Here is a 23818-nt window from a genome sequence, read left to right as displayed (position 1 = left end):
TTGTTGAGGTTTGACAGGAAGGAGTGAGAGAGCTAGACAGGCAGGATGAATAATTGCGGTTCGAACGACACCCAGAGAGAGGTAGAATGGAGAGGTTTGATGATATCACTGACACACTCAGACATGCAGCACTCTCACCTAGCACATTAATCTTTCAGCACAGACTCTGTGTTACGCTGAGCTACGGTGAGCTGAGGTGTGTGTCGCGTTGAGCTACGACGTGTGTCCTGTGTCGTCGGCGAGGGCGATTTATGAGTCGGAACGAGGTATGTGTGTGTGTGTGTACTTCACACACACATCCCAACCTACAGGAAGCTTTACCTGACTAAAACCCACTTCACTTACCCTGGGGGGCGTCCCCGACAGCACGGAACGACCAGGGCTGCGTAAGTTCCCCTATCTTCTTCACGCTGTATACAACAACAACGACGACAACAACTGCGTCATCAGGTACCCCAACAACTACGCGGTTAAGCTCTCGGACAAAACCGCTGTCCTCGGGCTCCAGATTCATCCGTCGGACTGCCAGATGGTAAAGCGTTCATCACTCCAGAGAACGACGGCAGAGAGCTTTTACACCACTCCGGTCGACACCAACGGCCACAGGGCAGAGCTCGACGTATTCGTCAGATGGTGTGATGAACATCACCTACAAGTGAATGTGGGAAAAAAACACACCAAGAAACAGAGGAGATTATCCTCAACCCCTAAGTCCATTGGGCCCCATAGGGGTGCGCAGAGGGAACGTTGAGCAGGTCAACTCCTACAAGTACCTGGGGGTCCACGGCGACATTGGGCTGTGCTGGCGCACCGCTGTGGAGAGCGTGTGCTCACGCATCCAGGGCGCCTGCGCTTCCTGCGTCAACTCCGGGTCTGTGGCGTCAACGCTACAGCGTTGCTACATGGTTTGGTAACCTGACCGTGTAGCTCAAAGCCCAAATCTTGAGATTAACCATGACCGCAGGGAAGATTTATAGGCATGACACTTCCCTCTCTCTAAGACACCATCATCAGACAGGCCAGAAAGGTCATATGGGACCCCATACATGCACTGAAAACAGAGTTCCAGCCAGCGAGGAGACGTTATAGGGTGCCTATATGCAGGCGGAACAGATATAAACATTTATTTTGTACCCCTGTCAATAAAACATCTTAACAACAGGGGAGACATACAGTAGAGATGAGGGAGTTGGCAATGACTGACTGGAGCCTGGCCCGTAGTTCTTCATCATGTGGAACTGCCACCTAGTCACGGCCTCGCCTGACATTAACTTATGAACTTTTTGTGTGGTGGGGTGTGTGTGATTGGGTGTTATTCTCAATTGATTCTATTTATGTGGGAGCAGCAGCATTCTTTATTGTCCAAGGGGACAATAAAGTATATTTATATCAAATGAGAGGACCATTTGTAGCATTTCCTGTGTATTTGCTCTGGTTCTGTTTGGATCTGCTTTTCTTGTTGCCGGGCTGATTTGATGTGGAGCTGGGCCACTGGAGCCTTTTCTCTAATTCTAAAACTCCTGGAAAAGGTGAGGCTGAGCCAACTGGCAGAAGACCCATAGTAAGGAAGACTGCCTTTCCTTCAAGCCAAACCTAGATTACACCGACTGCCTGGTGACAAATTCACACTATCCTGCGTCATCACTCTTTTCTCCCAACACTCCTATTCAACTTCAATGGGATGCTTCAGCCTGAATCTCCATTTCGTCTTTTTAAATCCGTCTTTTCCCACCCAGTGACGGCTCCGATTCAGACGAGTAGAAAATGAGTCAGCTGCACACTTTAGTAAACGACAACAGGGCTGTTTATCGTTGATCAATGCTACTTTCTCGTCTCTGCATTCACGCCGGTTACTGGAGGGTGAAGATTCACGAAGTTGCTGTGAGAAAACAAAGTGGAATATAGATTGTTTTAGCTCCTTAGCTGGCTACGGTTGGCTTGGCAGGGAGTGTTTTGGAAACGCTAGCTGCTGGTTAAACCCCCTTCTGCAGTGTGACAGCAGGTTTAAGAGTTATGTGGCCACTCTGCTACCACCACAGCAATTTCAGTGGAGAGGGAGAGATGTGGGAGGGAGAGATGGATGTGGGAGAGCGAGAGAAAGAGATATGGGGGAGGGAGAGATGGATGTGGGAGAGCGAGAGAAAGAGATATGGGGGAGGGGGAGTGGATGACAGGAGAGTGGACGGATAAAGGGTGGGAATGATGTTGTTTTTTCTGTCATTGATTAGCTGTAGCTCAGCTCTGTGAGGGCTTAGTGGTTACCCTTTCCAATGGACAGACATTATCTCCATCTCCATCTCGCTCTCGCTCAGCCCTACTATGTACCAACAGTAGACCCTAATCGCTCCTCTGCACTCTATCCATTCTCCTATTTCTTCATATTTTTTTTTTATAGCTTCTCTGTCCTTTTCTCTCTCCCTTTCTTGTTCAACCTATTGTGCACTCTTTCTCTTGCCCCCACCCTGTTGCCATCATCCGCACATAATCATCCAGTTTGTAGAAACAGTCAGACAACACTTTCTTTGGACAAGAAATGTCATTTCTCTCCTAGATGAGCTGTATTTAAAGGGGAAAATCCGCAAAAAATGTGCATCATCGTGATGTGGCCGGTGACACATTTGCTTCTTGAAAGTCCAAAATCTTGAAAACTGATGACATGCACAACACTTTGGGACTGTATTAACAGTCAACTAATTAAAAAAATGTTGTTGAGTGGATAATTGATTTGTGTTTTGAGAGGTTGTAGAGGGCAGATTGGTCGTTCTTGTTTTCTGGGCCTGTCGAATAGTATAGTTGTATAATTATCGGTAAAGCTGTCTCTCGCTCTCTGCTTTTCACATCTGCAGCATTCGTAAGCTCACAGGGACAGAATATACAGTATCAGTCAAAGGTTTGGACACACCTACTCATTCCAGGGTTTTTCTTTATTTGTACTATTTTCTACATTGTAGAATAATAGTGAAGACATCAAAACTATGAAATAACACGTGGTAACCACGTAACCACAATATTTGAGTTTCTTCAAAGTAGCCACCCTTTGCCTTGATGACAGCTTTTCACACTCTTGGTATTCTCTCAACCAGCTTCATGAGTTAGTCACCTGGAATGCATTTCAATTAACATGTGTGCCTTGTTAATTTGTGGAATTTCTTGACTTAATGCATTTGAACCAATCAGTTGTGTTGTGACAAGGTAGGGGTGGTATACAGAAGATATTTGGTAAATTTGGTAAAATACCAACTCCATATTATGGCAAGAACAGCTCAAATAAGGAAATAGAAATGATAGTCCATCCTTTAAGACATGAAGGTCAATCAAAGTTTCTTCAAGTGCCGTCGCAAAAACCATCAAGCGCTATGATGAAACTGGCTCTCATGAGGACCGCCACAGGAAATGAAGACCCAGAGTTACCTCTGCTGCAGAGGATAACTGCACCTCAGATTGCAGCCCAAATAAATGCTTCACAGAGTTCAAGTAACAGACACATCTCAACATCAACTGTTCAGACGAGACTGTGAACCAGGCATTCATGGTCAAATTGCTGCAAAGAAACCACTACTAAAGGACACCAATAAGAAGAAGAGACTTGCTTGGGCCAAGAAACAACGAGCAATGTACATTAGGCCGGTGGAAATCTGTCCTTTTGGTCTGATTCCAAATTTGAGATTTTGGATTCCAACTACCTGTCGTGTCTTTGTGAGATGCAGAGTAGATGAACAGATGATCTCTGCATGTGTGGTTCACACCGTGAAGCATGGATGAGGAGGTGTGATGGGGCTTTGCTGGTGACACCGTTTGTGATTTATTTAGAATTCAAGGCACACTTAACCAGTATGGCTACCACAGCATTCTGCAGCAAAATGCCATCCCATCTGGTTGGCGCTTTGTTTTTCAACAGGTCAATGACCCAACACACCTCCAGGCTGTGTAAGGGCTATTTGACCAAGAAAGAGAGTAATGGAGTGCGGCATCAGATGACCTGGCCTCTACAATCACCCGACATCAACCCAATTGAGATGGTTTGGGATGAGTTGGACCGCAAAGTGAAGAAAAAGCAGCCAACATATGCTCAGCATATCTGGGAACTCCTTCAAGACTGTTGGAAAAGCATTCCAGGTGAAGCTGCTTAAGAGAATGCCAAGAATGTGCAAAGCTGTCAAGGCAAAGGGTGGCTATTTTGAAGAATCTGAAATATAAAATATATTTTGATTTGTTTCACACTTTTTTGGGTTATGATGACTCCATATGTTATTTCATAGTTTTGATATCTTCACTATTATTCTACAATGTAGAAAATAGTACAAATAAAGAAAAACCCTTGAATGAGTAGGTGTCCAAACTTTTGACTGGTATTGTATGTTTTTCACTTCTGCCTTATTCTGTCTTCTGTCATTCATCAAAGCATGGCACACAATGCATAAAGGTCAAACCTAATAGGTAACGTCAAATACGAAGATATTCCTAGAGAACTGTCTTGAGACAGAATGGGTTCAAACTGAGTCTGACATAGAAACATGACAGTTAATCTGAGTTGAGAGGGATGAGGTGTGTCTCTCTCTCTCTCCCTCCACATTCTTTGTCTAAGTCATGAATGTCAAGCGCTATCTGTTCTCCTGAGCAGCAGTAGGCCACTCAGAACTAAACACTAATTGTTCTGCCGCTACAGCTCTGCTGAATATCCTCCACAGCCAACGCTGAGTGTTTATGAATTGCTCACATAGGGGAGCTTGAGGGATGTATCTGTGTCCCGTCTCCTTCCAGCATGTGTGAACGTATATTAATCTGCTCCTAGGCCTTTAACCAGGGCATCCCGAAACTCCTAATTACTTAGCGGAGCTAGCACTGAACCACCTACCTCTGAAAGAAGGAAGTTAAGAAAGACCTAATTCTTACACAGCTTCTGAAAGGGCGAGTTGCGTTTGTCTCCTCTGATGGAACACGTGTGTGAGTGATTTTTGTTCCACTTCAACTAAAGGAGCAGAACAGCTAAATGTCTTTAACAACATTACAGTTTTTCCCCTAACGTGCTGTTGATTTTGTACAATTCAGTATCCCGTCGAGACGAAGGTGAGGTAGTATGCAGGGAGAGTGAGGATTGGAGATCGCATTGTAAGCTCAAATGTTTTGTTCTCGGGAAGTGGTACTCTGCCCAACTGTTTTCAGTTGTGTTTGACTGGTTTTGCGGATTGGCTTTACATTTCTGTTGTCCTTTGTTCATTAAACACAAGCGTACATCAGCATATTCAGTCGTTGTATAGGAGAGGAATACAGAAACAGCAAGTTAAACCAGAGTGCTGAGCGTGCCACCTCATTTGTCCTCTGTGTGCGTGCGGGTTCTTTCACCTGTGTGGGTGCTGCTGGCCGTGGGTGCATTATCGTAATGATTCGCCACAGTGGGCCAATGGTGGTAGACCCCTGGTCCCTCTGAGTACATGGGAGCACCGCTAGAAGGATGGTGGGATGAACTCCTGCACCCTGTCCTCTCTGGACCTCTCTCTCCTCCCTTCGGCCCCCTCTTCCTCCACTGCCTCGAAGACTAATTGAAAGTAAGGCGTGTGGCCTGCATCACATTAACATAATTCAGAAATAATTGCTTTTGTTTCTACTTGAACCGTAAGAATGTTATGTTGTGCTCCCCTTTTCTCTCTCCTCCTCCTCCCTTGGCCCCGCTAAGACAGGCCTAGACATCTGCCTGCCCAGGAACGGAGAGGAGAGCTTAGCATCTTCCTCTCTTCACCACTTAGTTTCTGTCTTGTTTGTAGTCCGTCTGGTTGCTGGCCTTTTAGGTGACATTTGCGACGTGTGTGTGTGTGTGTGTGTGTGTGTGGGAGGGGCCAGGCATGAGTGTGTTATCTGCTCCAGTGAAGAGCCACAGCACAGTGCTTGTATAGACAGATGATTTAATCTCCCGGCAGAGAGCAGTGAAACCTTCCATCCATATATCCTTACCTTCCGTCCTCCTTTTCCTCCGGCTCCCCTGTCCATCTCCTCTCTCTTTCTTTCTTTTTCTCTCTTTCTCCTCCTCTCCAGTATACCAGCTGACTCATTAGGCTGGCCTTATGCTCCTATGTCCAGAAGGACTATAGAGGCCATTACTCAGCCCTGCTGCCTGGGTACATGGGGTCAGACACCGCATCAGTGTTACATCACTATAGGCGTCTACACAAGATGGATACCGCTCTTATCCACTCATAGATCACCTCCTATCAACACACAATTCCCCTAAATAACCTCTCTCTCTCTCTTCCTCTCAATCTATCTGTCTACACACACACACACACACACACACACACACACACCTGACCTCCATAGAATAGGTGAATCTTAGTGGATACACCCACTTCCCATCAATAACCCTCTCCTCCCCCAGGTCCTACCCAGAGCACCAGCAGGAGGAGATGTTGGGGTCACCAGTGAGAGGGACTGGGGAGGAGGGGCGTGTGCTGCCCTCTATGTGTCTGAAGCAGGTGTTCCCTAAGTACACCAAGCAGTTCAGCTACCTGCGGACCGTGGAGCGCATCACTGCCCTCTTCCTGCGCTTCCTGGGGGTCAAGGGCAACATGCGCCTGGGGCCCACTGGCTTCAGAACCTTCATCAGGTACTAGTTCCTCTTCCTCACCCCTACACACAGTTAGAGAGCTTACATTGGTATGTGCGTGTACTTCTTGTCAACTAGTTCCTTAGCATGGTTCTTTTTAGTAAGTAACCTATTTTGTCAGTTGTATCAAGCAATTCCGCTTCTTGGCTGCCAATGGTGCGTTGTGCTTTTTCTAGTCAATGAAACCAATAGGCTACATAAAACCATGCGGTCTGTCTGTGTGTAGGAACTGTAAACTGAGCAACAGTCACTTCTCCATGGCGACTGTGGATATCCTCTACATCGACATCACACGACGCTGGGCCAGCATGCTGCCTGACTCCAGAGAAGCGGGTAACCCTCCAGCCAATCACAAGTCACCTCTCACACAGCCCGCCAATCACCAGTCACGAATCACTCTGCCCACCAATCACAACAAACCGTAATTGTTAGCCCGCTGAACTAAATACTAGGCATTAGTTGGGGGAGTTAATGCACGTCTTCGGGTCTCCGGCAGAACTAGCTGTGACCTTTTTAGAATTGGCCAGGTTTTATTTTTGGCTCTAACTGTTCACGGAATCCCCTCTCACGTCATTGAAATGAGCTCACAGCGTAGTGACAACATTTGTGAGAGCATCCACTATGAATAATTCACCAGCTTCCACCTGAAAATATGCAGAGAGGGCAGGATGATGAGGAAGAGGGAGGAAGAGCGGGGTACAGCGGTACGATTGCTTGAATGCTGTTCGAGTTTCCTCTTGTTGGGCTCGGCTGGCATGGAGGGACAGTTTTTAGCAGGACGCAACGCGAGGAGATGTGAGCTGAATATTTGGTTCCAGACAAATCATGGGGTGAGAATTTGGTCATTACCCCTACGGGTAATAGGAAAACAGAGCCAATCTCTCTCTGATGATTGGGTCGCAGTGTTGGGGAGGGAAGGATTGTGTACTGTAGGTAGGGGTAGGGATAAGGCAAGTATTTATTATTAATAATAAAGTTTTGTGTTTTGGGAAGCGCTGACTCAGGACTTTAGCTGAATGCTAAAAGCCCCTTATCACCTCAGAAGAAAGTCGCTCTCTCTCGCTCTCCGGCTTTCTCCCCCCCCCCCCCTTTCCACGAGACTTTATAGGAAAATAACTCACCCTCACTTTAAACCTTTTCACTTTCTTCGTGTGTTTCACCCACTCATCCTAATGTTTTATTGAGAACCAAAGCACAGTTTGATGAAACGTGTGGTTAAAAAGTAAAAGCTAGAATAAATGGTGTGCAAATACTGTATATTAAAGAGATGTAGTGTACCTACCTGGATGGTGTGTTCTGGTTGTTTTAAGTTTAGGACAGTCAGAGCTTCTGTGTGTTGTGGTTAGGTTGATTTATTAGTTTGACTTAATCTTGATGTGGATAGTGTGGCATGTCAAGAAGCTGGTTAAACTGGGGACAATAAAAGGCCACTCTCTAAAACACAGGTGTCAAACTCATTCCACGGAGGGCCGAGTGTCTGCGGGTTTTCGCTCCTCCCTTGTACTTGATTGATGATTTAACATCACTAATTAGTTAGGAACTCCCCACACCTGGTTGTCTAGGGCTGTATTGAAAGGAAAAACCAAAAACCTGCAGACACTAGGCCCTCCGTGGAATGAGTTTGACACCCCTGCTCTAAAATGTGCAGTTTTGACCAGGAATGTCCACCAGAGCCGTTGCCAGAGAATTGAATGTTCATTTCTCTACCATGAGCCACCTCAAGTCGTTTTTAGAGAATTTGGCAGTATGTTCAACTGGCCTCAAAACCGCAGACTACGTGGCGTCTTGTGGGCGAGTGGTTTGCTGATGTCAACAGAGTGCCCCATGGTGGGGTTATGGTATGGGCAGGCATAAGCTACGGACAAGAGGGATGTGGGAGAGCTAGTGGACAGCTACGGACACAATTGCATTGTATTGATGGCAATTTGAATGCACAGAGAAACCGTGATGAGACCCTGAGGCCCATTGTCGTCCCATTCGTCTGCCGCCATCACCTCATGTTTCAGCATGATAATGCACGGCCCCATGTTGTAAGGATCTGTACACAATTCCAGGAATCTGAAGATGGTCCAGTTCTTCCACGGCCTGCATACTCACAAGACATGTCACCCATTGAGCTTGGGATGCTCTGGATCGACGTGTACGACAGCGTGTTCCAGTTCCCGACAATATCTAACAACTTTGCACAGCCATTGAATAGGAGCGGGACAACATTCCACAGGCCACAATCAGCCTGATCAACTTAATGTGAAAGAGATGTGTTGTACTGCATGAGGCAAATGATGGTCACACCAGATACTGACTGGTTTTCTCATCCACTCCCCTACTTTTTTTTTATTAAGGTATCTGTGACCAACAGATGCATATCTATATTCCCAATCATGTGAAATCCATAGATTAGGGCCACATTTATTTATTTAAATTGACTGATTTCCTATATGAACTGTAACTCAGTAAAATCTTAGAAATTGCATGCTGCGTTTATATTTTTGTTCAGAATAGTTACTCATTATTGGAGAGTGACTCAAGGATCAGGGAGAATCAGTTTGATACACGGCAAATACTCTCTCTCTTCCATCTCCCTGTTTCCTCCTTTTCCCGCTCTCCTCTCACCCTTCTCCCTCTCTACCACGTCTCTTCTATTTGTCTCCTCTCAGGGATGGGTCTGCAAGCATTTGTGGAGGCCTTCTTCAACCTGGCCCAGCGCCGGTTCAAGTCCCTCCCCCTGAGGGAGCAGGTGGTGTCTCTGCTGGAGGTGTGTGAGGCTCAGCTGGAGAACCAGGGAAGAGGGGATCCTGTAGGAGCTCTACCCGAGGACAGCACCTCCTCCACCAGGCGCTCGGTAAGCTGCGGCAGGACCCAGCCAGGCAGGACTCAACACCCCCACCATATGTCAACCTCCACCCCAGGCCAGGCTCTGTCGGCCCCCCAGCTCTGCTCCCCGGCCACCCCACGCAGGGCCTCGTCCCAAGACTACAGGCTGCATCAGAGACTACGGCCCACACACAAGGGCAATGTAGAGAACTGACCCGACTGGGGCCTAAGGAGCTATACTCGCACACGCACACACACACTCCTAACAGAGGAACACAAAGACTGGCTCATTCCCCCGGGGGGTCCTGTTGAGAGAAGAGACACAGATTGTTGGGAGCTGACCTCAAAGGCTCAGCACCATGAGGCCTTTTCTGGAATTCATTACTTTTCCTTAAAAAGAAGAGGAGGAAGTCCACAGGGTGGTTGAGGAAGTGGGAGAACGAGGTATGGAGGGGGTGTGGGTGTGTGTGTCAAGAAAAGCCACTCAGGTCCAGAGGGGGAGATGGTTGGTTGTAATTATTGATTAATAACTTCAGGGTAGGTTGTGTCTCGCTTCAGCCCTGTCGAGCAACCCACTGAGCAATCACACACACACACACGCTCTCTCTTCAGGGAAATCTACACACGTACTGCAGTTTTACACACAGTGTATGTTGCGGGTATGGATCTGAGCATTTCCATGATAGCTTTAGAACCTACAACATTTGCACAAATGTGTGTGTGTGTGAGTGTTTGCATGCATGTGTGTTTAGTGTATTTGAGATAACGGCCATAAACTGTAATGGCCAGCGGTTCTGCCATTCGGCTGTTCCTGCTCACAGAACCAATCAGTGATGACTCATCATTGTACCAAAGGGAAAAGGACATCCTCCCAGACAGTTCCACCCAATCACAAATCGTCCCTTAGCCCAACAGTACCCCATATGCACTGAAGACCACCTGAGAAGATTGGATGGTATTTAAGTAATTAAAACAGCCTATCTGAAGACAAAGTGAAGTAATTCATGAATTCCAATACCTATCATATACTCTCAGATCTCCAGAAGGGCATAGGTTGTATGGGCTATGGTTTGATTTGGGACTGAGCATGTCCTCTCCTTTTCATAACAGCAGCTACTCCAATAACATAGCAGCCTTAGACAAAAAGCAGTGAGAGAGACAGATGGTTAGCCAAAATGGCCGCCACAGACCCAATAGGAGCACGTCTCCTTTGCTTTGACACCCTACATGGGGAATAGGAAGTTATCTGAGAAAAGAACCAGGACTGTATCAGGAGAATGCCGTCGTTCAACACTGCTTGTTTACGAATACCGTGTCATCCGTATCCATAGGAATGTTTGAATTGTATTTGATTTTGTTCCGTTTTTTTTTTTCTCTCCACATAATTTAGTCCCGTCAGTCAGTGTCACCTATAAACAGTTGCTGCTTGCAGGAGAATGAAACTCAACACTAAAGCTATCATCTTGGTTCCTTCAGTACCATATGGGCTGCTGCTTGTTCACAAGCCCATAATTAAGAACACACACACTCCACCATAGCATCTGAGAATATAGATACTCAACCATAACCTCCATTGGGATGTACTGTGCGTCTGTTCATAGCACCGCAATACAAAATAAAGGACTGTATTTAAACCAGTTGAAAGGGTTTTTCTTGTTCTCTGAATGAATATTGACAGACAGATTGTTTTTACGATCTCTTAACTCCCAAAAGGTTTTGAATGTGCAGTGCATATACATATTTGCCTGCGCCAGTGTGGATGAAGGTGCATGGGGGTCAATTTCAAGCCATATGTATTCAATTCAAAATGAAATAAATCGTGAACATGAAGAATAAAGTTGAGAATGTAGGCAGCAGGTAGCCTAGTGGTTAGAGCGTTGGGCCAGTAACCGCAAGGTTGCAAGATCGAATCCCTGAGTTGACGAGGTAAAAATCTGTCGTTCTGCCTCTGAACAAGGCAGTTTAACCCACTGTTCTTAGGCCGTCATTGTAAATAAGAATTTGTTTGCCTAGTTAAATATAAAAATGTAAACATTTGAGGACAGGTGAAATAACGAATGTTGAAATCAAAAACCAAACGATTGAAAGCTAAATGTATAGAATTGTAAACAAAAATAAGATGTCAAAAGCAAATCCCCAAAACTTGTAAGCAGAGCATTTTAAAGCGAGAGCTGAACTCTGACAAATATTAGGGTTTTTTTGTTGAAAAAAAAAAGTTTTCGGTTACCATTTCCCAGCAACCAATCCTATTGAATAGATTTTGCCAACGCTCTTCCCTGCATGTACTACCTTTTGGTTACGCTACTCGTATTTTTGCTTTCAATGTCTGTTTCTTTGCTTTCACTGCCAGTCTTTTCGATTGCGAGTTTTGGCATTATTTTTCCGTGAAGGGCGGGGTTTAGAGGGAGGCGTAGACAATGAGTCTCCATTGGTCCGCTAGTTTTGGAGTGACGGTTCGTCTTAACCCAATCAATGAACATAAGACAGGCTTTTTTTCTATTGCCTACTTAAGTAAACGGTCTGACGTCATATCGTTTTCAGTAGCCATGTGCAAATTAATAACAGTATAGAGCCAAACCTACTGAGTTGATTTATAAAATGTTTGAATTCTATGCCAGGACTTTTCACTGCATTTTTTAAAAGCAAGTTGTATCGTGTTAAATGTTAGCCACTATCAGTAACAACCGTCAGTTATACCCATAACCTACATACTGTAATTTGAAAGTCAATTTCCTTACGTTTAGCATCATTCCCTTACAATGTTATTTGAGCATTATTTCCTCTCACATGTGGTTGTTCCTGAGGATCGCTAGCAATAGTGGATCATATTAGACTAAAATATTACAAGTTGTGCAATAATGTAGCCTGTTTGAATTATTATGGAACACTCTTTTAAACCTGGAGCCTGGCACGGTTCATGAAGGTTCACGACTACTGGAACATTGTCATCACAGTTCCATGATTAGTGATAATTATTAGAGTAAATTTATAGAACTAACTGTACACTTTAAGCACCTTCCAATATTCTTATTATTATTTGATTTGATTTTTTAAACACTTTTTACCCAATTGCAATTGGTAGTTGCAGGCTTGTCCCATCGCTGCAACTCCCGTACAGACTCGGGACAGGTGAAGGTCAAGAGCCATGTGTTCCCCCGAAACACAACCCTGCCAAGCCGCACTGCTTCTTGACACACTGCTCTCTAACGGAAACCAGCCGCACTAACGTGCCGGTGGAAACACCGTACAACTGGCGAACGTATCAGTGTGCATGCGCCCGGCCCGTCAAAGGAGTCTCTAGAGCACGATGGGACAAGGACGTCCCGGCCGGCCAAACCCTCCCCTAACCCGGACGACCCTGGGCCAATTGTGTGTCACCTCATGGGTCTCCCGGTCACGGCCGGCTGCGACACAGCCTGGGATCGAACCCGGATCTGTAGTGACGCGTCAAGCACTGCAGTGCCTTAGTCCACTGCGTCACTCAGGAGGTGAATTGAACATGATTTAATATGGCAATTTTCAGGATGAATCAAACCACTATTTTTTAACAATATATTTTTTACTATTAATAAATGTTTTCCTAACCCTAAATAATATACAAGATCAGAGTATTTTAAATCTGCTGAAAAGGAGACTAATATGCATGTACTTAAATGGATTTCTTTCATTGACCCCTACCATTCTGAACTGTTCTCTCCATAAATTATTGTGAGTCTGTTGAGAAAACTCGAATTAAAAGGCACACCAAATGTTAAGGAATTGCTTCAGATAAATGTACTGAAAACCCTATTGAACTCCACAAGAAAATCTGTTGACCAGCAAGTTTTTAGCGGTTTAATTAAATGTATTCAGCACGCTCAAGGGAATCACGCCTGCAACGCCCGTTAACTTATGTTGGTGCTTAAGTCGGAATACCAACTACGGAGAAGTGCGTAGGAAAGGCATGTGTAGGAAAGACGTACATTTCCTAAGTCTGAATCGGGCCTTAAGTGAGCCTCACGGGAGCAATTAAATTAAAGGCATCTCTGTGAAATAAGCATGAGGAGGCATTATGAATGAGGTCCGTTCCCTACCCACCGTCTTCTCCCTCCCTCCCCGCTAGCTCCCTGCTCCTAGGCCTGAGTCAATGGAAATGCATTCATGAATTCAATCAATTCAGCCTCTGAAGTGTATGTGGAAAGACAAGCCGTTATGTTATGGGATGATGGTAATGCTCTGCTTTGCATCGTTCTGGGCTGCCTGTGTCTAATCTTAGATTTGTTATCTTACATAATGTACATTTTCTACACAGTCTAATATGTGGTCCACAGCACGTGCGGCGAGGTCCGTGGCTGGGTAGGCACTGGCTATGATCAAATCCAGATTTAAGGATCTATTCAATCCGTATCGCTGAAGTGTTACAGATTGCACGATAGAAATGTAAAGGTAAGTTCCGATTGAGCCGACATACTGTATGCAGCTTTTAACGTGAATGCGGTCTCCTCTAACGTGGAAACATTGCCTTCAGATTTCAATCACGCTGTTACGCTGAACTTCCGCGATACGGATTGAGTCGAGCGCTTAGTCAATAATAAACATTGATAATGCCCAACTTCACCATACAACAGATAGCTCTAACAACCAGTGACATAGGCTATTAACCGAAATTGACAAACAATTTTCACCAAATGTAAATACCAATGTAGCCAAGATAAAAAATAAATAAAAAAGAGCCTCCAATGGCAGCATATTTCGTATCATCTGACAAAATGACACTGCACAACTGAGCTCAGCCATAGACCGATGTAGCATCCACAGTTACAACCAATAGGTGGCACTAAAAGACCAATGTATGGACACATTTTATCTGAATAGTTTTCAACGCAAACTCCATAGCCTTTCACAATGGATTTACAATTCTTCCAATGCACTGCGCGGGACACACACACACACAATATTATATTATGTGAAATATTTTTACCCACAAATATTTAATAAATACGGTTTTAATGGATTTTCCATATCAACAATCGAAATGACTGAAAAATGCAGTTCAAAATGTCAGTCTCATCAAAAAATCCTAGCTTGATAAATCTAATGCATCAAAGGGAATGCTGTCTATTCTCATGTTTATTCAACAGTTGACTAACCCGCAAATTGCAAAAGAAAATGCATTTAGAACTAACTTTACTTGTAAATGAAGTCCATTAGTCTGCCCTTCAGGGTGAACCTCTCAGTAACAGGATTGTAGGGCCAAGGATGACAAAATGATCAAACCTGGCTTTCATTTGACCACTGATATTGTCCAAAATGTTGTAAAACATTCCTCTCATCTCCGATCGGCCGTCTGCTCCGGATTACTTTGTCTGTTAGGCCGAGTGTGGTGCATTTCTCCTCAAACCAATCATAGAAACACTTGCCTCCTGGCATCCACAACGTTCATCGTGTCGCTGATACATGCACAGCAGAACCCCATGTCCATTATTTTATGCTGCAGAACACGAACGAGTGCATCAGTTTCTCTGAAAATCTTCCCATAGACCATCAGCAGATACCGGTTGAAGCCTGTGACAGCCAGGTATCATATCCAGAGGCCTTGGGCAGCGTGTCCAGACCCGGCGCCAGGATAAAGTGACTAAGGGGGCAGTTGAAATCGGTGAAGGTTTGGCACGAAATCTGCATCCCATCTCCGCTGCGCTGTATCGGCACAATTGACAGCGCCCTAGACACTAAAGCAAGGCCTATTTGGCAATGAATTTAGACTACAAGCTAGATAGACTGTTTGTAATAGGTGAATTACACTATGTGAATGCAGCCGTACACACAGCTGTCTTACCAAAATAATACAAACTAAATGCTGAATGTAGCTTATTCAATCAAAATAAAAATACTGAATAGCAGTTTGGCTTAGAATACCTACACAACTGCGAATGAATGCGAGCAGAACAAAACAGCGGTAGGCCTACCATAGGCCTATAAACAAAATATCAGATTGATAAAGTTATGACACCATCTGTATTTAGGCTAGTTACATTAATAGTAAACACACGCAGAAAACAAAAGGTGAATGCAAATAACCAAAACACAGCCTACTACAGTGAGATGCAGCCATGCACAGCTGCCTTGTCAAATAAATAGGTCTATAGGCCCGCTTCAAGCAGAGAGAATCACGCCGCTCATTAGTCCAGCAACATGTTGCGATATGGCAATAAACTTCCGTGGCTCAAATTCGACCCACCCATGTAATCAATTAAGCAATGCCGGCCTACCATAAACACGGTTCCAGTATGTACAGTTCCATTTAAAACCAGGAAAAGCAATAGGCTACCAAGAAAACATAGAAATAGAATGTTACCCATTTGTTTCTATGATCAAACATACCAATATGCAACTATACCCTGGGGCATTGGAATTATATGGAATTCTGCTTATATCATTCTATACCACAACGAACATAAAAGTTCTATTCCCATTTTGCTATTCCCCATTCCCCAGGTTTTTGCTGAAAATGACGCCACTGGCTATACCACCAAGATTTTGATCAAAACCAACCAGCTAGATTGTTAGCTTTTCAGAAGAGTTGAGAGATCGAGCATTTCATTCCCGCCGAAATCTTCTTCTAAAATCCCCCTCAAATCCCAGTTGGATTAGTTGAGCTTTCCTTGGGTGTCGCGTGCTTCGTCTGTGCTGACTGAACATGTCTATGTGCCAGGGGGGCTAGGGTCAGTCTGTTTTATCTGGTGTAATTCTCCTGTCTTATCTGGTGTCCTGTGTGAATTTAAGTTTGCTCCCTCTCTCTCTCCCTCTCTCCCTCCCTTCCCGGAGGACCTGAGCCCTAGCATCATGCCTCAGGACTACCTGGCCTGATAACTCCTGGCTGTCCCCAGTCCACCTGGTCATGCTGCTGCTCCTGTTCTGCCTCCGGCTAGGGAACCCTGACCTGTTCACCGGATGCGCTACCTTGTCCCGTACCTGCTGTTTTCGTCTCTCTCTCTCTCTCTCTACCGCACCTGCTGTCTCGACCTCTGAATGCTCGGCAATGAAAAGCCAACTGACATTTAATCCAGAGCTACTGACCTGTTGCACCCTCTACAACCACTGTGACTATTATTTGACCCTGCTAGTCATCTATGAATGTTTGAACATCTTGACGAACAATCTGGCCTTAAATGGCCATGTACTCTTATAATCTCCACCCGGCACAGCCAGAAGAGGACTGGCCACCCCTCAGAGCCTGATTCCTCTCTAGATTTCTTCCTAGGTTCCTGCCTTTCTAGGGAGTTTTTCCTAGCCACCGTGCTTCTACATCTGCATTGCTTGCTGTTTGGGGTTTTAGGCTGGGTTTCTGTATAACACTTTGTGACATCTGCTGATGTAAAAAGGGCTTTATAAATACTTTTGATTGATTGATGGTTTGTCAATGTGGAAAATGAGTTATTGCCAGCTGCCTATCATTAACACGTGTTGACATCTCATTTCCCATTGAACTTCGAACTTGTTTTCATTCCACAGTGCAGTACCTTTAAAATTATTCTTGCTTGATGCGAATCATTTGGTTGTATCAATAGCATGCTTCCAGTTACAATATCCGCCTTGGGTGAAGGCCCTGTTTGCATTAGGATTCTAGGCTAACCTGGGCTGGCTCCTCTGTTCCAAGAAGGTCAGGAACAGTTGGAGGGGGCTGTTGAGCCGTTATCCTGGCGCCACTTTTGGAAGGGGGGATAAGCTCTTCAAGCATCATCGCTGCTGGGCGGCGGCCTCGTGGTTTGATTTCTGAGATCCTTTGTGGCAGTGGCAGATTAGCTGGTTGAAGCTAAATAGGCAAAAAAAAACGCTAATGCCTTTTACAGCTAGCTAAGAAGCTAACATATTTCTGTAGTGGTGGGGTGTGAGGCAGAGTTGAGTGAAGCAGCTTCAACTGTAAACTTGACCCCGTCCTTATGAATCAAAATCAAAATGACAGGCGGAGGCGTATTACAGTATTCACATAGCCTACCACGTTATTCACGTAGCCTACCACAGATAAGTATTGTTTTTTCCCGCTTATGGAAACCCAAAGGAGTCTTAGCCTACCTAACCACCCAGTGGCTTTCCATAGCCCGCTTACACACACACTCTCCGCGGGGCGCTCTGTCCATGGTTGCTGATACAGCGCAGTGGAGACATTGATTTTGCGCCAATCTGTCACTAAATCATTTTCACTTTTTTGCTATTTTTATACAGGGATATAAAACTAAAACTGAGGTGGCAAATGTACCTTTTGCCACCTCGTGGAGCCGGGCCCGAGCATGTCCTTGTCCTGATGACTTCCTGTCGCTTCCTCTGATGAAGGTCGGCAGCGCAGGTGTTGGTCTTCCCCTCTGAATTATTATTATAATTTTTTTTTTTTTTTATTTATTTATTTTTTTTACCGTTATTTTACCAGGTAAGTTGACTGAGAACACGTTCTCATTTGCAGCAACGACCTGGGGAATAGTTACAGGGGAGAGGAGGGGGATGAATGAGCCAATTGTAAACTGGGGATTATTAGGTGACCATGATGGTTTGAGGGCCAGATTGGGAATTTATTATACCAAGTTTGGAAAATGTTGTGTAATGTAGTATAATGTCAATTTGCCAGGTTGGTTTTGCAAGCTAGCTACTGTAGCTTTGTTCAGTTCAAAGGATGCCAGCGCCAAATGATGTAGACACACGCCCAAAATATGCAGAGCTTACCCCCGGGCTTACCCACACAACTTGTTTAGGCAATACGCATGCGCAAATTATGAAATGGGCTCAATGCAATGACTGAAGCTAGGCAGCAAGACCTATGCTGAGCCTGTCCAATAAGAGTGACTGTAGTCAGGGATGGCCATCGTCAACGATTTAAATAAATTTGAATGGATAGGAAGGAAGGCATGCGCACTCTGGTGCCTTTTCTGAAGTTTTGATGCAGTTTTAGCACTTTTAGATTTTGAGCATGAAAACCACCAGACTCATTGATGAAAACACAAAAAAAAACACACGTGGGTGATGTCACTGACTGGTTAAGACTTCATATGAAAAACAATTTTCTCATTTAGAAGGCTAACATCCCATGACATGTTCTCACAAATAGTTTCATATTTAGTCATATACGTTCCACAACATCTAGATGTGAATCGGATCAGCGGGAAAGATACACATTCAGGGATAGTTATGTTCTACTGTCCATAGTTACTTCACAAATTAGTAATGAATTAGACATGATTGTTCTTTAAGTACCCACGGACCCTTCCAACTGTTTGGATTACAGAAATATTGTTTTATTACTCAACCTTTTAAAGTTACCGTACTGCAACGTCTCTCTGTGGTAACAAGGGGATTTAACTTCCATTTCTGAAAGAGTGGGAGAAAGAGTTTTCCTGCAGGTATTTACAACCGTCATAAATATTCAGACCCTTTGCTATGAGACTCGAAATTGAGCTCAGGTGCATCCTGTTTCCATTGATCATCCTTGAGATGTTTCTACAACTTGATTGGAGTCCACCTGTGGTGAATTCAATTCATTGGACATGATTTGGAAAGGCAGTGCATGTCAGAGCCAAAACCAATCCATGTGGTCGAAGGAATTGTTTGTAGAGCTCCAAAACAAAGATTGTGTGTCTGCACAGATCTGGGGAAGGGTACCAAAAAATGTCTGTAGCATTGAAGGTCCCCAAGAACACAGTGGCCTCCATCATTCTTAAATGGAAGAATTTTGGAACCACCAAGACTCTTCCTAAAGCTGTCGGCCCAGCCAAACTGAGCAATCGGGGGAGAAGGGCCTTGGTCAGGGAAGTGACAAAGAACCTAATGCTCACTCTGACAGAGCTGCAGAGTTTCTCTGTGGAGATGGGAGAATCTTCCAGAAGGACAACCATCTCTACAGCACTCCACCAATCAAGCCGTTATAGTAGAGTGGCCAGACGGAAGCCACTCCTCAGTAAAAGGCACATGACAGCCTACTTGGAGTTTGCTTAAAGGCAACTAAAGGACTTTGAGAAACAAGATTATCTGGTCTGATGAAACCAACTCTTTGGCCTGAATGTCAGTTGTTTTTCAGAATCAGGGCTTGGGAGACTAGTCAGGATCGAGGGAAAGATGAACGCAGCCATAGTATAGAGGGATCCTTGATGAAAACCTGCTCCAGCGCGCTCGGGACCTCAGACTGGGGTGAAGGTTCACCTTCCAACAGTACAACAACCCTAAGCACACAGCTAAGAAATCGCAGGAGTGGCTTTGGGACAAGTTTCTGAATGTCCTTGAGTGGCCCAGCCAGGGCCCGGACTTGAACCCGATCAAACATATCTGGAGAGACCTGAAAATAGCGATGCTCCCAATCCCACATGACAGAGCTTGAGAGGATCTGCAGAGAAGAATGGGAAAATCCCCTCAAATACAAGTGTGCCAAGCTTGTAGCGTCATACCCAAGAAGACTCAAGGGTATAATCGCAGCCAAAGGTGCTTCAATAAAGTACTGAGTAAAGGGTCTGAATACTTATGTCAATGTTATTTAATTTTTATAGAACTACTTTTGCTAAAATTGATAAAAACACAGTTTTTCCTTTATCATTGTGGGTTATTGTGTGAGAAAAAATGATTGAATCTGTTTTAGAATAAGGCTGTAACTTAACAAAATGTGGAAAAGGTCTGAATGCTTTCTGAATTAAATGAGTAAAACAGTATCAAACATTATTAAAGTGACCAGTGTTCCATTATTAAAGTGACCAGTGATTCCATGTCTATGGACATAGGGCAGCAGCCTCTATGGGGCAGGGTTGAGTATCCGGGTGGTAGCCGTGACAATGACTAAGTTCAGGGCAGGTGTACTGGTTGGAGGCCGGCTAGTGATGGCAATTTAACAGTCTAATGGCCTTGAGATAGAAGCTTTGATGCATCTGTACTGACCTTGCCTTCTGGATGTTAGCGGGGTGAACAGGTCGTGGCTCGGGTGGTTGATGTCCTTGATGATATTTTTGGCCTTCCTGTGACATCGGTTGCTGTAGGTGTCCTGGAGGGCAGGCAGTGTGCCCCCGGTGATGCGTTAGACAGACCGCACCACCATCTGAAGAGCCCTGCGGTTGCGGGCGGTGAAGTTGCCGTGGCAGGTGGTGATACAGCCCGATAGGATGCCCTCAATGGTGTATCTGTAAAAGTGTGTGAAGATCTTAGGGACAAGACGAATTTCTTCAGCCTCTTGCGGTTGAACAGTTGCACCTTCTTCACCTCATTGTCTGTGTGGGTGGACCATTTCAGATTGCCAGTGATGTGTACACAGAGGAACTTGAAGCTTTTCACCTTCTCCATTGCGGTCCCGTCGATGTGGATGGACCCTCCTCTCCTCCCTATAGGCTGTCTCGTCTTTGTTGGTAATCAGGCCTAATACTGTTGTCATCTGGAGGCGTGCGTGGCCATGCATGTCATGGGTGAACAGGGAGTACAGGAGAGGGCTGAGCACACACCCTTGTAGGGCCCCTGTGTTGAGGATGTGTAGTGCAGGTGTTGTTTCCTACCTTTACCACATGGGGGCGCCCCGTCAGGAAGTCCAGGATCCAAATGCACAGGACGGGGTTCCGACCCAGGGCTCCGAGTTTAATGATGAGCTTGGGGCGGTATGGAAATTGAAGTGGGTCTAGGGTGTTAGGTAAGATGGAGGTGATATGATCCTTAACTACCCTCTCAAATCACTTCATGATTACAGAAATGAGTGCTACAGGGTGATCGTCATTTAGTTCAGTTATCTTTGCTTTCTTGGGTACAGGAACAATGGTGGACATCTTGAAGCAAGTGGGGACAGCAGACTGGGATAGGGAGAGATTGAATATGTCTGTAAACACTCCAGCCAGCTGGTATGCGCATGCTCTGAGGACGCGGTTAGGATGCCGTCTGGGCCGGCAACTTTGTGGGGCTAACACGCTTAAATGTCCTACTCATGTCGGCTACGGAGAACGAGAGACCAGAGTCCCTGGGAGAGGGCCGCATTGGTGGCACTGTGTTATTCTCAAAGCGGGTGAAGAAGGCGTTTAGCTTGTCTGGGAGCAAGATGGTGATGTCTGGTTTTCACTTTGTAATTCATGATTGTCTGGAGTCCCATCCACATGCATCTCGTGTCTGAGCCTTTTAATTGCGACTCCACTTTGTCTCTGTACTGACGTTTTGCCTGTTTGATTGCCTTACGGAGGGGATAACTGCACTATTTATATTCAACCATATTATCAGTCACCTTGCTGTGGTTAAATGAGGTGGTTCGCGCTTTCAGTTTTGCGCGAATGCTGCCCTCTATCCACGGTTTCTGGTTTGGGTATGTTTTAATAGTCACAGTGGGAACAACTCAGTCATCGTGTCAGTGTATACGTCGATGTTATTCTCAGAGGTAACCCGGAACATATCCCAGTCCGCGTGATCCACAGGAGGTTGGTGGGACCTTAATCGGGGAGCACCGGCTTGTGGTAATGGCTGGAGTGGAGTCAGTGGAATGGTATCAAATACCTCATCGTTTCCTGAGGGGAGGACGACTCATAGTAACGGCTGGAATGGAGAAAATGGAATGGCATCTGTGAGAGAAAATCACATATTTACCTGATTTGTTTAATATTAATAGTCAACAATTACTGTGGTTAACAATAGTAAAGACATTTCTTTAGTGACAATGCTGTGCTTCTGAGAAAGGATGGTTAATCTCTTCCAAGTTCCCTCCCCGCTGCTGGTCTAGGCATGTAGTCAAGGACATGGGATGGAGATAAACTTGAGGAACAGATAGACCTGTATTGTTTTCAATCATCTTTGCTTCTGAGTAACCCGGTCACACAGCATAAGACAAAGAGCCTCTGAGAGTGACCCCAGTTCTTCAGTCCCTCCTGTTCTTTTACTATCTTCCAAGGGCACAGTTGTGGGGAGGTGGAAGAGAATGGAGACTAGCTTGGTAGAGAAAGGAGTAAATGGAACAGCCGTTATCGCTTGTTTCTGCACTATGACCTCACACAACCAATACACCTGGCCACAAGAAGAAAACAAGGTAGCTTATGATGCCCTGATCTGCCGGGGAGGAGTGGAACCAACCATGACTTAGCAGTTCTTGGGTTTCTATGTAAACCCCTTGCGTCTCTGTATTATTCGAGAACTCAATCGATTCACCTTGTATGTTGCATTGACCTACACCCTTATCGATACGTTTTTAATAAAGTTAATATCCTTATTGGTGATTGACCTTCTCTCCTCATTATTGATTAGAATTACCACGACACATCAACCACATGGAAACCATGTGTTTGAGGTATACATGATTCCAATGATTCCGCTCCAGCCATTACCACTGGCATGATCAAAACAATCTTTAAGCATGGACTCCGATTGGTCAGACCAGCGTAAATAGAATTTAGCACGGGTACTTCCTGTTTTAGTTTCTGGCTATAGGTCATGATATGATTTGCCAAAGGGAGGGCGGTGGGAGGTCTTGTAGCCATCCCGGAAGGGAGAGTAACAGTGCTCAAGTTTTTGAAGAGCGAGTACTACAGGCAATGTGTTGATAGAACATCTGTAGTGTTTTCCTCAAATTTACTTTGTTAAAGTCCCCAGCTACAATAAATGCGGCCTCGGGATGTGAGGTTTCCAGTTTGCACAAAGTCCAGTGTAATTCCTTGAGGACCGTTGAGGTATTGGCTTGAGGGGGAATATACACAGGTGTGACTATAACCGAAGAGAATTCTCTTGAGGTAATACGGTTGGAATTTGATTGTGAGGTATTCTAGGTTGGGTGAAAAAAAAGGACTTGAGTTCCTGTACGTAGAAGTCCATTCAGAATACCTCTTCTCCACCGGCGGTGACTTGGAGCAGCCTCTGGGATAAATTCAATTGCCTTGGGGGATCCGATTCGGGAAAGTCGTATTTCTGGTAGGAATGCTAGTGAGTTACTGCCGTTCTGATACTCAGAAGTTCTTTTAAAAAAACGTTCTGGGCTAATAATGAAAGAAATTACAAAAGAAATATAAAAATACTGCAAAGTTACTTATGAACTAGAAGCAGAACTGCTATGTACACTGCTCAAAAAAATAAAGGGAACACTTAAACAACACAATGTAACTCCAAGTCAATCACACTTCTGTGAAATCAAACTGTCCACTTAGGAAGCAACACTGATTGACAATAAATTTCACATGCTGTTGTGCAAATGGAATAGACAAAAGGTGGAAATTATAGGCAATTAGCAATAAAGGAGTGATTCTGCAGGTGGTGACCACAGACCACTTCTCAGTTCCTATGCTTCCTGGCTGATGTTTTGGTCACTTTTGAATGCTGGCGGTGCTCTCACTCTAGTGGTAGCATGAGACGGAGTCTACAACCCACACAAGTGGCTCAGGTAGTACAGCTCATCCAGGATGGCACATCAATGCGAGCTGTGGCAAGAAGGTTTGCTGTGTCTGTCAGCGT

General features: G+C 45.0%; 1 protein-coding gene across 3 annotated transcripts in view; it reads left to right on the top strand.

The window, feature by feature from the left end:
* Window positions 1–11046, top strand: part of ttll11 (tubulin tyrosine ligase-like family, member 11) — a 41522-nt gene extending 30476 nt beyond the window's left edge. For all 3 annotated transcript variants that reach the window (XM_055935970.1, XM_055935969.1, XM_055935972.1), the window contains 3 exons: window positions 6371–6598; window positions 6825–6931; window positions 9256–11046. In XM_055935970.1, the coding sequence (XP_055791945.1) occupies window positions 6371–6598; window positions 6825–6931; window positions 9256–9626 (706 nt within the window). In that variant the 3' untranslated portion in view covers window positions 9627–11046. The remainder of the gene's footprint in view (window positions 1–6370; window positions 6599–6824; window positions 6932–9255) is intronic.
* Window positions 11047–23818: the final 12772 nt, after the last annotated feature.

Source organism: Salvelinus fontinalis, chromosome 10 (assembly GCF_029448725.1).
Source record: "Salvelinus fontinalis isolate EN_2023a chromosome 10, ASM2944872v1, whole genome shotgun sequence".
NCBI lineage: Eukaryota > Metazoa > Chordata > Actinopteri > Salmoniformes > Salmonidae > Salvelinus > Salvelinus fontinalis.
This window is presented reverse-complemented; position numbering and strand designations above follow the sequence as displayed.